This window comes from Poromitra crassiceps (assembly GCF_964638095.1).
Source record: "Poromitra crassiceps genome assembly, chromosome: 5".
NCBI lineage: Eukaryota > Metazoa > Chordata > Actinopteri > Beryciformes > Melamphaidae > Poromitra > Poromitra crassiceps.
The window spans coordinates 64,413,141-64,431,198 of NC_139642.1; the positions used below are offsets into that span (position 1 = coordinate 64,413,141).

Sequence of the window (18,058 nt, forward strand, 5' to 3'; positions counted from 1 at the left end):
CAAAAGCAACAGCTGGTGTCCGCAAAATATGCTCTTTATCAGTTGGAAAATGTCTCCAAATGTGGCTGAGAAAGTTCATTCCAAACTGTAGACGTCAGCGACAAGTCGAGACAAAAAGCGTCTTCAATTCAAACAAAAGATCATTAGAGAAACAATGAATAAATTAACTTTTAGAACGCCTGTCAAACATCCACACTCGGAATCCTAGCCTGCCTATAAAAGTGCAACTGCAATTGTTAAATCCAAGTTATTAATTTTTATAGTCAGGATACAACTTGCCCGGAATCCCCCCCCACACCCCCGTCATACATTGCACACAAAGGGCAACGTGCTTGCAATTTACAACGCCACCACTAGCAAACACTACTATGCTTAACAATAAGCCCGACACATGTGTAGCATTACGTTCTTATCTAAACCACAGGGGATTGCCTACTGGATGCCCCGGAGAGTACCATGGCATTACCCAGAGAGCTGCCAGGCACCACCTACAGCCTGGACCGACAGTGCCAGCAGATCTTTGGAGAAGAGTTCGTCCACTGCCCCAACACCTCAGACAGCGACGTGTGCAGCCAGCTGTGGTGCCGGGAGGACGGGAAGCCCCACTGCACCACCAAGAACGGCAGCTTGGCCTGGGCCGACGGCACACGCTGCAGCTCCAACCGGACCTGCCTCCACGGAGCCTGCATGGCAACCCAGGAGGTTCTGCAGCCACTGGTGAGACAGACTGCCTCTCTACCTGAACATGTGCTGCTGTACTATGTGCTGATTGGCTTATAAGCAGGCGTGTGCAGTGGTAAATACAGAGAGGTGGGTAAACTATCCAAGGTGAGTAGTTTACCCACCTTGTTTCCCCTCATTGATTGATACAGTTGATCTGAAACCTCTGCATAATCTCTAAGAGGTGGGTGACACTGCATTTACTTTGTTTACCCCAGTATGTTGTTTACATGTTGTTTACCAGTATGCCCCTAATAAGATACGATGATCCATGATTCCTTTGAGGAAATGGGGTCATTGCAGCAGCAAACTGTAAAATGATGTGACAAAGAAAAATAGCACAAAAACAGGAAAATAGAATATAAACGAGGATATAGTAAATTGAGGTATTATAAACATACACAAGTGACAATTCCCACATGAGATCATGTTAAAGCTTAAGTAGGCAACTTTGCACTTTGGCGCTCCTCAGTGGCTGTGGGAGGTACAGTAAGTGTTTGGATTTATGAATGTTTGAAGGACATGTATAACATGACATCAGTAAAATGCACACTCATTTCAAACCTGATTTTCTGCTTCAGTGGTCAATATTTTCTTAGCAAGTTCAGCCATCACTACTACTACAGCTCTGTTAGCGGCTGTTCACACAGGACGTGTCGTGTGTATTTGAGAAGCCAGCGCCTTTCTGCAATTCATTCTCTATGCCCATGGTAAGGACGCGCTAGGAGCGCTCCTCTTTCAAGGAGCGCACCTGGCGTTTAAGCGCTGTTGGCGGCTAGTGTTTTTGGGCAGAGCGCTCTGGACGTCTCAAGCTGAAAAACTTTGAACATTTGGAGGAAAAGTGCGCTGCTCATCATTGTCACTCCTCCTACCTCTTCTCCTGCCAGGGGGATCTTCAACCTCCGCTGCTGCCAGAATTGCCAATAATCTGGCTTTCATGTTTACAGTGCGAATAATCAACAACAACAAACAGACGAAACTAGCTGGCTACCGTCCGTGTGACCGTATTGCGTCCTGAACTGTACGGCAGGCAAAAGCACACAAAAACCTGCTCCGGGCTTCTGGTCTGTTTGCATTGGAAGTGCACTCGACATGATTTCCAAAGCGTTCTGATCTGAAATACACACGTCGCACGTGCTCACTTCTGTTTAGGAGAAAGTTTCTATTCTATTTGTATAAGCGGTGCAGCCGCTTCTAAGTGACGTGTGTCCGTCCGTTCTTGGACGGGATGCGGACAGGATGTTGGTGCGCACGAGATCTGCAGCCTAGGCCCCTCCCCCAGTCGACACAGAGACACAGAGAGAGAGGGAGAGATCGTCTCGTCTCGAGGTCGATAGCGGTTCAAACCCGGTGAAACACGGACGCACACACACGCATGCACACATGCACACACACATGCACGTACACACGCACAGTTTGAGAAACGTCTGGAAATGGATGGACAATTCACTTTCTCATGGGCGAGGCTTTGGCACCCTATGGAGAGAGGGGCTTGAAATTTGCGCACACACACACACACACACACACACACACACACACACACACACACACACACACACACACACACACACACTGCACCCCTTACTTCAACACCTGGGTGTGATTTTTTTCTTATAGTTTTTTTCCCGGATTTCCCCCCGTTTTCTCCCCAACTGTACTCGGCCAATTGCTCAAAAATTTTCAAAAAGTTGCTCCACCCCCTCTGCCGATCTGGGGAGAGCCGTAGACTAGCACCATGCTTCCTCCGACACATGCATGCGTAGTTGCCAGCCACTTCTTTTCACCTGACAGTGGGGAGCTTCACCGGCAAGACGTAGCACGTGGGAGGATCACGCTATTCCCACCAATTCCCTTCCGCCCCGAACAGGCGCCCCGACCGACCAGATGAGGCGCCAGCGACCAGGACACATACCCCTAATCCGGCTTCCCACCCACAGACATAGCCCAATCATGCCTGTATGGCTGCCCAACCAAGCCGGAGGTAACACGGGGGCGCGAACCTGCGACCTTAGTGTTACCTTAGTGTTACCTTAGTGTTACCTTAGTGTTACCTTAGTGTTACCTTAGTGTTACCTTAGTGTAGCTTGGAGTGTAAATGTATGAATGACGGGGTAAACATGTGGATTAGAGCAGTATTAGGTATTAAGTATTAGGTAAGGGTGCGTTTGATTTCTCACTGTGCCTGTGGTTGTTTCATTTCAGCTGCGTTGCCTTGATATGTTCTCCTTGTGTTATGATCACACACACACACACACACGCACACGCACACTATGATCACACATCTGTTTATGAACCCAGACGTGCTGGCAGGGAGAAGACGAGCGGCTCCAAACTCATAAAAGCTTTGGAAAGGACACCCATGCACACACACACACACACACACACACACACACACCCATGCACACACCCATGCACACACATGCACATGCACACACACACACACACACACACACACACACCCATGCACACACATGCACATGCACATGCACACACACACACACACACACACACACACACACACACACACACACACACATACACACACACACGCACACATGCACACACACACACACACACACACCCATGCACACACACCCACACACACTTTGAGTTGAGCTTACGGAGCTGTAGCATGGCAGCTTCCACTCGTGGTGACTGACACATGTGGCAGGAATGTGGGTAGAGGCAGACAGCAGGCGCGTGCCGAACTTCAACACAGATTTAGCCTGGAGTCGCAGCACGCCAACACACTGTGTGCACACACACACACACACACACACACACACGCACACACACACACACACACACACACACACGCACACACACACACACACGCACACACACACACACACACGCACACACACACACACACACACACACACACGCACACACACACACACACACACACACGCACACACACACACACACGCACACACACACACACACACGCACACACACACACACACACACACACACGCACACACACACACACACACACACACACACACGCACACACACACACACACACACACACGCACACACACACACACACGCACACACACACACACACACACACGCCAGCACACTGTGCGGCCTCAAACCCAGAAGCCCAGACTGTGGTTTCGACTGCACAGCTGAGATGGGCTTTGGCACTGAGGTCTAACCAGCTACTTTGGCTTTACTTTGGCTCTTCTTCCTGACCGCAGGTGCTGGTGGACGGAGGCTGGGGCTCGTGGGGACCTTGGCAGCAGTGCTCCAGAACATGCGGAGGTGGGGTGGAGTTCTCCTATAGGGAGTGCACAGAGCCTGTGCCTCAGAACGGAGGGAGGTACTGCGAGGGACAGAGGGTGCAGTACCAGTCCTGCAGCACGCAGTCCTGCCACCAGGATGACGGTGAGCCGCAATTTGGGTTTGGTCATCGCTACTCGGGTTTGATCGATATCTGAATGAGTCTGACTCAGAGCCGTATAATAGAAGAGTTCCGACATCTCCATTCACTCCAATGGACCAGTTTTTTACTCTCAGGAGTTCCAGGAAGTAAGGTCCTGGATCAAGCAGCACTGTCGAGTTGCAGCAAAATAGACAGTTTGTGTTGTACTCTGAAAGGGTTTTTTCCCCCTTGAATCAAATTGTACATTATCAGCTTTATTTTAGCATGCAAAAGTAGCGCGAGACCCATTCCTGGCTGTTCATTGGCTAATGAGTCTTGCATTTTGGTCCTCCGCTGATGCCACTCTCTCTCTAGAGGACACTAGTCTGATTCAATGGAAGTAGGCAAGGAATATATCCAACTATTTCAGTCAGAGTGGAAGGGGACTCCTCACTATAATTATGTCATCAGTGAGGATGTCATCCTTCCTGACTGAGCAGACTGGGTGGGTCCAACTCACAGGAGGGGGGGGGGGCAGACTGGGTGGGTCTAACTCAGACCTGGGCAAAAGGCGGCCCGCGGGCCACATGCGGCCCGCGAGCGCCCCCTGTGCGGCCCGCGCTGGAATTGCAAAAAAAAAAAAAAAAAAAAAAAAATTTTTTACAGTGCACCTGAATGCAACATGCAAGGTACCCGCTGAATAAGTGTCCAAATAAAATGTTCATGTCATTCTGGCCAATACTCCACTTCTGTTATAACATTTCAGTCTGGTATGGAATATCTTTCAATAATCTTTATGACTAAAAGGCTAAAAGTAATCTCATGTGTAAGAAATGACTGTTCTACTTTGAAGTAAAAATGGAAATAATTAACTTGTTGGTTTTGGATTTATTTAGTTTCAAGAGTGCATTTTTGTTCGTGTGACCCTCAACACAGGCTTTGAGAATCCCGGGCCACTTACTGATACTTATGCTTAAATTAACACACTCATATTCTGGTTTATTTAAAGAAAAACATTTTGGCTAGTGGAAATTCTAATTGGCTGGTAACTATAAAATATAGCAGCCATTGGCAGGTGGTCAAAAAAGTTAATGACATAGGAGTGAGTGAGAAAAGGATCAAATATTGGTGTTTAAGACTGAATAATGACATCACAACTGTTAATTTAAAATGAGGTATTCCTCTAAACCTGACTTCAAATGCCCCCAAAAAATTTGCGCCGGCGCCGTTCGGCCCCCAACGCTCAGCAAAATCTGGCGCTCTGGTAGCGAGGACATTTTTTTGTGGTCCTCTCTATCATCAAAGTTCCTGGGTTACGGCATGACAATATTTGTTCGGCCCCCAGCAACAATCTGGGTTTCTCATGTGGCCCCCCATGAAAAATAATTGCCCACCCCTGGTCTAACTCCCAATGGGGGTCCAACTCCCACATGTGTGTGTGCATGTGCACGTGCAAGCAAAGTGAGAGAGAGAGAGGGAGAGAGGGAGAGAGAGAGAGAGAGAGAAGAGCAGAATGCGATATTTAAGCTGATGACACAACCTAGAGAACAAAGATAGAAATGCATTTGCAACACTTTATGATTTCACTATAGTTTGTCGTCCTGTTCACTACACAAAAGAGGTGTGCCTTGTAACCTGACTTGCAAACCCATCCAGCACCGACCGATCCAGCACCATGTTTTATCATCCTCTCATTGCTCCATCCTCCATGCTCACTCCTTGCTCCTGACCTAGGTCTCTCTCTCTCTCTCTCACACACTTTCTCTCTCTCTCTCTCTCTCTCTCTCTCTCTCTCTCTCTCTCACTTTCTCTCTCTCTCTCTCTCTCACTTTCTCTCTCCCTCTCTCTCTCTCTCTCTCTCTCTCTCACTTTCTCTCTCTCTCGCTCACTCTCTCTCTGTCTGCTTTGTGCTCCACGGCCCGGTGTTTGGGAACCAGTGCCGTAGATAATCAGTGTCGTTTTGATCAATTCTACAATGATGTAATCAGCTGCATCATATCACAGCAGCACAAAACAGAGCAATGGCTGCCTTTAACACATCAGCAATCCAATATGTCAGTCTGACCAGATTTAAGGTTAGGTTTCTTAGTGAATTTACTTTTCAAGAGCTTGTCGTCAGCAGGTCGATCGGGATTGATTACTTAATTACGCCTTTTACTTTCAGGAAAGAGTTTTCGAGAGGAGCAGTGTGAGAAGTACAACAGCGCCACCTACCTGGACTTCAGCGGGAACATCAAGCAGTGGATCCCAAAGTATGCCGGGGTTTCTCCACGGGACCGGTGCAAGCTGTTCTGCAGGGCCAAAGCCAGCAGTGAATTCAAGGTGTTTGAAGCCAAGGTAACGTGCACATACATTTACACTAGGGGTGTCACGATACACTCAGTTCACGATATGATACGTATCACGATACTGGGTTCACGATAACGATACGATACGATACGATTTTAACAATATTTTTTTAAACTTGAATAATGACAATATATGACTGGAAAAGTAGTATTTTATTTGAAATGCACAAATACAAAACATGCTGTTGTGGGAAATTGTTATTACAATAACAACTAGAAAAAACATGAGATTGGAGATAAGGCTTATCTTGAAATAGAATGAGTTACTGTACACCGTCACTTAGATTTACTTTGAACTAAAAGGTTTCTCAGCAGTATAAATTCTCATTATGCATCTTCAGTTTTTCTTCAAACTCAAACAACAAGACTTTTCTTAGTCTATTTTTTATGCATCTTCAGTTTTTCCTGTCAAGTAAACAGTTTTGCCAGAAACTCAATTGAATGGTTTCTCTCCTGTATAACTTCTCATGTGTCTCTTCAGAGACTTGTTCAACTGAACTACTTTCCACACATTGAACTTCAACAAACAAAGACGTTTCTTTGTCTATTTTTGAAAAAATTGCGATATGAGATTTCATCTCAACGATACATATCGTGACGTTTTACTATCGCGAGATTTCGTGGGACGATATATTGTGACACCCCTAATTTACACATACACATACACATACATTTACACATACACATACATTTACACATACACATACACATACATTTACACATACACATACATTCACACATACACATACACAAACATTTACACATACACATACATTTACACATACACATACATTTACACATACACATACATTTACACATACACATACACATACACATACACATACACATACACATACATTTACACATATACATACATTTACACATACACATACATTTACACATACACATACATTTACACATACACATACATTTACACATACATTTACACATACACATACATTTACACATACACATACACATACATTTACACATACAGCAACACATTCATGAAACTAGACTGTTCACACTGCAGCTCAAAGTGTCCCAATTCTGATCCCAATACATTTCTGTTCTTTTCAAAATTATTTATTTATTTATGTTTATATATAATTTGGTGTGATAGTGTCTTGTAATCCCATGTGGGATGGGCCAGAAATGGCATGACACGGAAATAAAAACTAACTCACTAACTAACTAACTACAGCATCATGAGTCACTGTTCAAGCGTAAAGCAGTAGACGTGGTAAATACATTTTTCAGACATGTGCAGACATCAAATGTGACATAAATGGGCATCCCTGTCAGTTTTCCCCGTGGCCTCACTGTGAACACACTAATTGACTAATATCGTAATAATTCTCGTATCGACTGATATGAAGAAGTATATGGTGATATAGAATTTGGCCATATTGTCCAGCCCTAGCTGTAAGTACAGGTGTGAACACACCCAAGACGCATTGAGGACGCATTGACATCCTCAGACCACATTCGGAGGTGGTCTGGGCCGCATGTGTCAGCATTCTTATGTGTGCGTGTGTGTGTGTGTGTGCGTGTGTGTGTGTGTGTGTGTGTGTGTGGACATTTAACACGTTAAGTGCCATAGCCGAGATAATTCGTCTTACATAATCCAACGCTTGAGTGCCAGAGCCGAAATATCTCGTCTTACATAAACATTTTTTTTTTTTGACGGTGGGACATCAATCAACAACTTTTACATCTTCGAGATCACTATTGGAGCAAGAGAATGTGTATAATCTATTTTACCGACCCACTAAGTGTTGACAGTGCTCCCCCAGAGAGCGAAATCAAAGAAAAAACTGCCGCGGGAGCAAGCCATTCAAGGAAATGGCGAGGCGATTTTACATTAATCCATTCCACTTGTCTTGCCCGAGAGCGGCCGCGCAGGCAGCCGCACACAGAGAGCGGAGAGCGATTTGCAAAATAGATTATAGGTGAAACACACTTTGAAACACCTCAGAAAGGCCAGAATCAACATCTGCCCATCGCCCACGCATTCCCCGGCCCATCTTGACTCGCACAAGGAGCGTCCGCACGCAGGCAAGCAGGCAGGCAGGCACGCAGGCAGGCAGGCAGGCAGCAGCAACGCGCTTCTGACACGCCCGCTGTAGAGCCAGGAGGAAGGAGGAGAAGACACACGGAGGGAGGAGTTTGAATGAGAGGGGTGTTTCCTGTTGTTATGGAGGAAATTACTGTTCAAAACTATTGTTTATAATGTCTGACGGTCTTACTGATGCCAAAAATGAATGGTTAAAGTGACTGTTCTGTCGAATTTCACAAAAAGCCATTTATCTCTGAATAAATTTCCAGACGCTGAAACCATGCTGTACTCAACGGCTAATATCTACATAACTACTAACTCTGCAAACTAACTCTTTTAGACAGAGAAAGCACACATTCTATTAGTTATTTTTAGATGATTGGTGTTCATGAATTCTTAACAGAAAATAATCCTCGGCTCTTGTAAAATGAGCCAGAATCCTCAAAAAAAAACCTGGCACAACTTACCTACAGGATGAAAAAATGGCTGGCACTCAATGTGTTAAGGACCGCCTACTCAACTGAGATTCCTCTGCGTAAGTCAGGGCTGGGCAATTAACCGATTAATGTATCGAGATCCAAACTGACATTGAGAAACTGACTGACTTAATTGAATTAGTTGACATGAGCCTGATTAAGTCATTAAAGAGTAACTGAGCACTAAATACACTTTTTTTTCAGTTGAAACCCGAGGATGTATATGGTGGTGTAGTAGTGTTGTTGATGTATATGGTGGTGTAGTAGTGTTGTTGATGTATATGGTGGTGTAGTAGTGTTGTTGATGGATGTTAGGTCCAAATCCCGCTACTGCCTCTGAAAGACCGTGTCGGCCCGCGGATGCTGGAGTTTAAGAGGTTAGGTGGCCCCCCCTGCTGGCTGAATTGGAAGGGTCAACAATGCCTTGTTGTGTGTACCTGCAGGTGATTGATGGGACGACCTGTGGTCCTGACACCACGTCGGTGTGCGTCCAGGGCCAGTGTGTGAAGGCAGGCTGTGACAAGGTGATCGGATCTAACAAGAGAGTGGATAAGTGTGGAGTGTGTGGAGGAAGTGGACTCACCTGCAGGAAGATCACAGGCTCCTACAATAAAGCCAGGTAAATATACTGAGGAGAGCACCCACATCTGATATTCATTCAAGTCCACTGAGGTCGAGATTCACTAGATAAGATCATGTTGCAAGGGTACCACAGGTGCGCACAGGTGTGCATAATAACTCCAATAAGCACAGCAGTCATGACACACTACAGCACAGTTGTGTCTACACCACTTTCTCACGTGGGTAAAAGACACACACATGAAATGTGCGCATGGCGGCGCGAGCACATTACTGTAAGTTATATCATCAGCACATCCCCATTTTTGTTTTTGTTTTTCCAACACAATTTGTGCAATTTTAGATGAATCCTGAAGAACTAGATCGGCGGTTCTCAAAGTGAGGTCCAGGGACCACCAGGGGTCCTGAGAGGGCATTATTCAGCATTGGCGTATTTCATTTACAAGAAGTAAACACATTTAGAGAATGTAGAAGAAAGATTGTATTGATAGTTACACTGTTACATTACAGATCATGGATTTCTGGACAAAATCATATCAAACAATACAATACAACACCAACAATACAAATCTCAGATTTGGGTCCTGAAGACAAAATCTCATCAAATGGAGAGTTTGTGACCCTAATGTGGACTTAATGACAGGTCCTATTGCAAAATGTTACGTAATTGCAAGAGTTTTTATACATAGACTTAAAGTCCATGACTTGTTTCCATTGTTTTCCTAGTTTACATATTTTTATATTTTCTTTTGACATATTTTCCTAATCACTCTAGGTTACTGTATTATTTGTTATTGTCCTATATTAGTCTACATTTGATTTATTTCACACCTGTTATGCCATGTGCCTAATTTAATCACCACCTTGTCTTTTATAACTTTCATTTATCTCTCTTTTATCATCCATATGCATACATTTTTTGACATACATTTTATTTATTAAATATGATACACTAATACAAGGTATAATTATGAATTGATTATTGTACAAAGTGGCACTGATTGAGTAGACTCCCCGCCGAGCAGCATTTTGGTAAACAAACCGCGTCACTGGGTGGCAACGGCAATGGAACCCTATGGAGCCCAAGTGGCGCGAGGCTTGAGTGGCTGACTCTAGCCAGTTAACTCTGTTTACATTTTAAAAACTGCGACAGTTCACACAACTTTAACACGCCATGTATATATTATACATCAAACTCTTGAGCTACTTCTGCTCTCACTCAGAATGTCAAAATATAAGCGATGTGATGTATAGTTTTTGAGATATTAACGTTTGTTTGGCACAACTCATACTATTAACTGCCGCGGGGTTCCGCATTTCTGGGTGGCAAGTGACGTCACGCTGATCCCTCGTATAGGATGATGTAGCAATTTACTTTGTATATAATATTAGTATTTTATACCATGGTCTGGGTGAATACTCGATTCTGATTGGCTGCAAGGTGTCCATTATTTTGTGATATTGTACAGTGATAATGTACACCTAGCTAAATGGTCTGTTCACCGTTCATATCAATGCGCCATAGTTTCAAGAGTGGTATCAAGAGAGCTGTTTGAGCTCTATACCCCCGTTAAGGGTTAATAGGGCACTTTTGCAACTTGAGAAAAAAATTGAGTCGGTCAAAGTAACTATTTAAATCACCCCTGTGTGCTCAGTTTATCAAAAATAACTCTTATTTACAATTTTGATTTTCGTTTCGGAGATTTTTAACCTCGCGTCACCAGGCTCTTCTCGGCGACAAAGAGGAGATTTCCCTCGGCTCGTGCATGAGCGGGGGCGAGCCCTTTGAGAGAGAGAGAGAGAGAGAGAGAGAGAGCTGCATTTCACCATATACAGCACACGCAGTGCGAGCCCCCGCTGCACTGTTTCACTTCCTGAAACTCTTCGCTCTTAAGTTAATATACTTGGCCAATACGTATCTATCATACAAAATAAAGCAAGCAGCCAAACGGTAATGTCTTCATTTAATGTAGAACGCAAAACATCGTTAAACCTGCATTCCTGTGATAAAGTTAACGTTTGAGTCGGCTTTAAAACGGAGGTTGGTGGAGGTGGGAGGGACTATTTTATTTCGTGGAAGACTGATTTACAGTATACAGACATTTAGCCATTTAGATTGCTTTATTTATTACACATGGAAATATAAATGACTGGTCTTATTGTTTTGTTGGCAAGTGACCATGGTATAAGCGGGTTAATGCACTTCGAGGTGTACATTATCACTTTTTAAGGGACTTCGCGGAGGCAACCATCCTCGGCTTCACCTCGGACGGTTCACGCCTCCACGTCGTCCCTTAAAAAGTGATAATGGACACCTCGTCGTGCATTAACCCTTACATAATGTCACAGTGAGTGCAGGCTAGTTAGACCAGTGGTTCAAGATTCAAGAGATTCAAGATTTTTATTGTCACTCCGTAGTACAAGTATCACGTGTGAAATTCTTGTGCTGTGCTGTTCTTGTGTGCTGTTCTTGTGCTTGTGCTGTTCTTGTGTGCTGTTCTTGTGCTGTTCTGTGCTGTTCTTGTGCTGTGCGGTTCTAACTGATGTGACAAAAACCTTTATATATTTTTTTGCTAGCTAGCTAAAGAGCCTGTCTGTCATCTCATCACCATCCTGAGCTTATAGAGGGAGTGGCTCCTGGCTCATGTCCTGTCCTCCACCACCTCCTCTTCCCTTAAAGGCTGCACCTGTGCTCGGCTGCTCTGTTTCCCCCCAAAATAGTTTCTAATATCCATACTCCTTGCTAGCTACAACCAGATGGCAACAAACGTTGTAACATGTCCCCTCCACCTCGCTCATCACAACATGCAGGCACATCAGCAGCAGCGCACACTTGTACAGACAACGAAGGAACTATAAAGAAGGATGAGACATTACTACCATAACAGCGTTCACTTGTTGCAATGTGGAAGCATTTTTCAATCAAAGGTGATGGTTTATAGAGGGACTTTCCATGCCCACCCAATTCACTTCAATACAAATGCCCCCAAAGTCTAACCCCAATGCCAACTTCGAACCCTGTAATGAGAGTGATGTCTCCTCCTTCTTTATGTAACTTACAAACAGAGAGGAAGTATGTTGCATGTATTTCTGATCACCAATACCATTATTATTATTATTTTAGGGCTTTAAAGCATGAATGAGAGCTATTATTATTTTTGTTAAAAAAACAAAAAACAAAAAAAAAAACATATGAGATAGATAGATAGATAGATAGATAGATAGATAGATAGATAGATAGATAGATATATAGATATAGAACGACCTAACGACGCCCATGGTTGCCAGTCCATTAAGTCTGTCTTGTTTCATTGCAGGCTACTATACTACTGGTATCTTTTTTTCTTTTTTTTTAATGAGTTTCAACTTTTAGTCTAGGACCTGGCTCAGATATGTATGCACTTCATTTAGGAGAGAATATCTCAACTGTTATAGACTAATATGACCCCTGTTAAACTGTTATAGACTAATATGACCCCTGTTAAACTGTTATAGACTAATATGACCCCTGTTAAACTGTCATAGACTAATATGACCCCTGTTAAACTGTAATAGACTAATATGACCCCTGTTAAACTGTAATAGACTAATATGACCCCTGTTAAACTGTTATAGACTAATATGACCCCTGTTAAACTGTAATAGACTAATATGACCCCTGTTAAACTGTAATAGACTAATATGACCCATGTTAAACTGTTATAGACTAATATGACCCCTGTTAAACTGTTATAGACTAATATGACCCCTGTTAAACTGTTATAGACTAATATGACCCATGTTAAACTGTTATAGACTAATATGACCCCTGTTAAACTGTTATAGACTAATATGACCCATGTTAAACTGTAATAGACTAATATGACCCCTGTTAAACTGTAATAGACTAATATGACCCCTGTTAAACTGTAATAGACTAATATGACCCCTGTTAAACTGTTATAGACTAATATGACTCCTGTTAAACTGTTATAGACTAATATGACCCCTGTTAAACTGGTATAGACTAATATGACCCCTGTTAAACTGTTATAGACTAATATGACCCCTGTTAAACTGTAATAGACTAATATGACCCATGTTAAACTGTAATAGACTAATATGACCCCTGTTAAACTGTTATAGACTAATATGACCCCTGTTAAACTGTTATAGACTAATATGACCCCTGTTAAACTGTAATAGACTAATATGACCCATGTTAAACTGTAATAGACTAATATGACCCCTGTTAAACTGTTATAGACTAATATGACCCCTGTTAAACTGTTATAGACTAATATGACTCCTGCAAACAACTTGGGATTTCCGGGATGAAAAACCCGAAAATGGCAAAAATGGCAAAAACATTTTTTTTAAGTGAATGGGATTTTCCCCCCTTAAAATATATCCCCATGAATTTCTACCAGTTTAATCTTCACATTAACACTTTGAGTGCCACGGCCCTTGGGCAAAAGGTGCTGTACTGTGCCACATAGGCCGCAATGCATTTTAAAACAGTCATATAATTTCTTTAATAATTACTATGTAAACACTGAACACGCACAAATAACGATGAGACTCTCTTCTATCACCTGCAAAAAAAAGTTTATTGATCCCATTTTCCGTTCTTTAGTTATGAGCCGGAGAAGATAGCTTGATTTGACCAAAAACAGCCCTTTTTTTCTACGAGCTGAGATAATGACCCTTTTGTGAAAGGAAGCATTTCAAGCACATCATTGACTCATTGCTAATATTTTCTGATGTAATGCTGCAGCTGCCTGGGTCTGTTGTATGCTGTAGTGTCCTGCGTGCCCCACCTCCCCCCCTCCTCCTCCCCCCCCCCCCCCCCGTTGTGGGAGGAGTGTCTCTCTGCTCTGCTCGGCTCTGCTGTGAATGCGTTTGCTCTGCGTGTGCTCAGCACTGAAAAGTCCGCTAGATCCAGCTTTTTTACAGCCGCGTGTATGTCACCAGCTTCCAGTTGAGAACTCCACGGCTGATCATGCGAATGGGCTGTTGCAGCGGACACGAGGTGCTCAATTGTGACAGCAGATTGGCTGCTGCAGGGGCACAGCTATGTTATGCTTCAATGAACCAGCTGCATACGGACGGATGCGATGCGATTTCCTTTTCCACAACGACTTCTTCTGTGTGTTTAACTCATGGATAACTCTACTTTCTCTCATCTGGAGTGCGCTGTCGCCACCTAAGGGTTCTGTAAAATAGGTTAGACACATTCAATAGCTCTCATATTGTAAGAGGCGATGTAAGAGGCATAGATCGACACCCCCCCGTCAAAAAAACAATTTCGAGTTATTGACGCCATTTGGCGTCGCTGGCAGCCTACGGTAAATTTCTAATGACGCCATATGGCGTCGCTGGCACTCAATGTGTTAAAAGATATTTTTTGTATTACACTTTTTCTAAAAATTCCCGGTGTAGTCTATACAGAAGACGCTGCGGCGACGCTCCCCCTGACCACAAGTTCGTATATTTATATACAGTATATATAAATATACGATAATATATTATAATTATTTTTTATTATAATTATAATCCATTATAGCCATTATAATCTCGAGATCAAAACAGCCAGCGGTGTTGAGCATGCTACTGATCTACTGCTCTGCGCTCTGAAATCTGCCTTGCAGGGCAGAGTTTGAGCTCAGAGCAGCATATCTGGATCGACTACAGGATGTTAAGGGGCAGGGAATTCCAGTACTAAAGATAGAGGGATGTACAGACTCTAAATCCATCTTTTTCCTTTCTCTGCAGTTATGGATACAGTGACATCGTCACCATTCCCATCGGCGCGACCAACATTGACATCAAACAGCGGAGCCACCGGGGAATCAAACACGACGGCAACTACCTGGCCATAAAGAGAGAGGGCGCCGCTTACATCCTTAATGGCAACTTCTCCGTGTCCACGGTGGAGCAGGACATCCCCGTGCTGGGTGCCGTGCTGAAGTACAGCGGCTCCTCCACCACCCTGGAGAGGATCCAGAGCTTCAGGCAGCTGCAGGAAGCCATCACCGTCCAACTCCTGGCCACAGCGGGAGACTCCAACCCCCCAAAAGTCAAATACACGTTCTTCATTCCGAGAGACGTCACCTTCAACAAATCCAAGGAGAGGAAGGGCTCGTCGCTGTCGCTGCATATGATCCACCCATTCGGCGTGCCCGACTGGGCGCTGGGCGAGTGGTCCGAGTGCTCCAAGAGCTGCGGATCGGGTTGGTCCAGGAGGAACGTGGAGTGCCGGGACAGCGCGGGCTTCCTCTCCAGCCAGTGCGATAAAGACCTGAAGCCCGTGGACATCAGGCCGTGCGGTGACTTGCCCTGCCCCATATGGCAGATGGGGCCTTGGTCCACGTGTTCACGAACTTGTGGTCAGGGGGAGCGTCGCCGCAGCGTCTTCTGTATAGACTACACCGGGAAGACGGTGGAGTCGCACAAGTGCGACCCTAACAAGACCCCCGAGCCGGTCTCCGGAGAATGCCTCAACCAAGAGTGCTCGTGAAGAACATGAGCGAGCGAGCGAGCGCAGAGGACCTTCTGAAAGGGTGAAGAACATGAGCGAGCGAGCGAGTGCAGAGGACCTTCTGAAAGGGTGGAAACTATGAACTTTGAACAAGCCCCTTTTGAATGACTGCACTTACCAACATCAAGTCACATCCAGGGCATTTGCCTGAACATTGTTTTGTCGTCTCTTGTTGACATTTGACAACCACTATAGAGAAATCTCTCTACCTCAGGATGCACACGTGTGTAGATACTAGATGAAGGTACTGTGTGTGTGTGTGTGTGTGTGTGTGTGTGTGTGTGTGTGTGTGTGTGTTTTCGACACAAAAGGGACGTTTTCTAGTCCCACTCTAAATGGAGAATAACTTTGAATGAGGTTTTGCAACTGGTTTCCGACCACTGGTATAATCGACAGTACAAGTTTCTCCTGGTCTTTCTAAGTTAGCTGTCATTTAAAGTGGGGCTAGCACAATAGCATGAAATCTGCTGTCAAACACCAGCACAGTGTAAATATACCTCTGATTGTCCTCCACAGAACTCAATCCCCTATAAAGCTTTGATGGAGCCATGAAGCTAAGTTATTAAGGTAGGTAGGTACATTAGACGGATACATTGGGATTTTATGACTCTGGGAAATGTCCTCATTTTTAGGGTGGAGACTCTGGAGATGATGCGCCATGGGAGCACCTTTGTTTTTCATTTTCATTTTTTGGTGTGCCCAAAACTCCTGCCAACGCGTGCCACATGCTTTGCGCACCTGTGCCCCTTCTGCAGTCTTCCACATGTGCGGCAGCACCACAACGGTGACCTGGTCCAGGAGGATTTGTGGTATAGCTAAATAGATGGATGTTGGGTCAAAGTTTGACCCAACATGCATGAAGGTTTGACCGTAAAACCTTCATTGACACTAAATCTGAGAATAACGTGGATGCTAAAATGTGCCAGTTGAAGCTTACATATTAATACGTATTCAGACAAACCCGTGACAGAGCTTTTTCCTCGGCTCTGTCGTGTTATTTGAACTTTTTCACAGGTGAATTTTAATGCAGTTGAGAGGAACAATGGTGCAAAGTTTCTTTGGAGGTGTTATTACTTAATAACATTAAGTGATAAGCATACTATCTATCTGTGTGTATGGAACATCATTAATACTATCTATCTGTGTGTATGGAACATCATTAATTTGATTCATTTTCAGACGTTATTGTATCAACCGTTCACAATTGTTTTCAGATCATTGTATGTATATTTGATTCGTCATTCCACTTGTTAATTTACAGTATGTTACACAACAAAAGAGATGAAGCATTTGGCCAATATACCTTCAGTGAAGGACCACATACTATTTTATTATTACAGCTTCCTTTTAAGCTATTTATTTTTGTAAAGTTTTTACCTTGGACATGTAATTAACATTTCAGATGCTGCTGTCTTTGAGATTTTTGTGTCTATAAAAATGGTCAAATAAACACATTTATGTCAATACGTGAATGGCGTTTACTGTTCCTGCTCCTCCTCCATAACAACCAAAAGGAAATGATTCACAATATGCAGATCCATACTACTGTATCCATTTCTCCATTGGTTACAAAGGTAGACAATTACTTGATGATGCTCAATTCTTGTGGAAAGTGGAAAGATTTTAGACCGTCATGGGTCTAAGGCCATGTTCACACTACAGGCAAATCCCATTTGCTGCTAAAGTCATTAATCATCATTATCTTGATTGGTTTCCCGAATCTGATTTGGGAGTGTGTCCGCACTGCCACAACTCTGATTTGGGCAAGTGTTCAAGTCGGATGTGTGTCCAGCCATAGCCATAGCCATTCATGTTTTCATATGATGTACATGGCAAAACAAGTGATTTTTTTTTTCTTTTTTTTTTGCACACATTAAATACAGAAACTGATCAAAGAATGGAAACAAGAAAATAATGTGCAGGTTACATACGTACATCTAATTTTGGACATAGTCATTCATGTTTTCATACTGTATGATGTACATG

The 18,058-nt window shown here is 43.7% G+C and overlaps 1 protein-coding gene across 1 annotated transcript in view; it reads left to right on the forward strand.

Moving 5' to 3' along the window:
• The window catches only part of LOC310776771 (A disintegrin and metalloproteinase with thrombospondin motifs 8-like), a gene marked incomplete at its 5' end in the record, with an annotated part of 29,073 nt that extends 12,908 nt beyond the window's left edge, over positions 1-16,165 (forward strand). The window contains 5 exons of the mRNA XM_083636948.1: positions 425-717; positions 3,927-4,113; positions 6,255-6,427; positions 9,417-9,592; positions 15,307-16,165. Coding sequence (XP_083493074.1) covers positions 425-717; positions 3,927-4,113; positions 6,255-6,427; positions 9,417-9,592; positions 15,307-16,051 — 1,574 coding nt within the window. The 3' untranslated portion in view covers positions 16,052-16,165. The remainder of the gene's footprint in view (positions 1-424; positions 718-3,926; positions 4,114-6,254; positions 6,428-9,416; positions 9,593-15,306) is intronic.
• Positions 16,166-18,058: the final 1,893 nt, after the last annotated feature.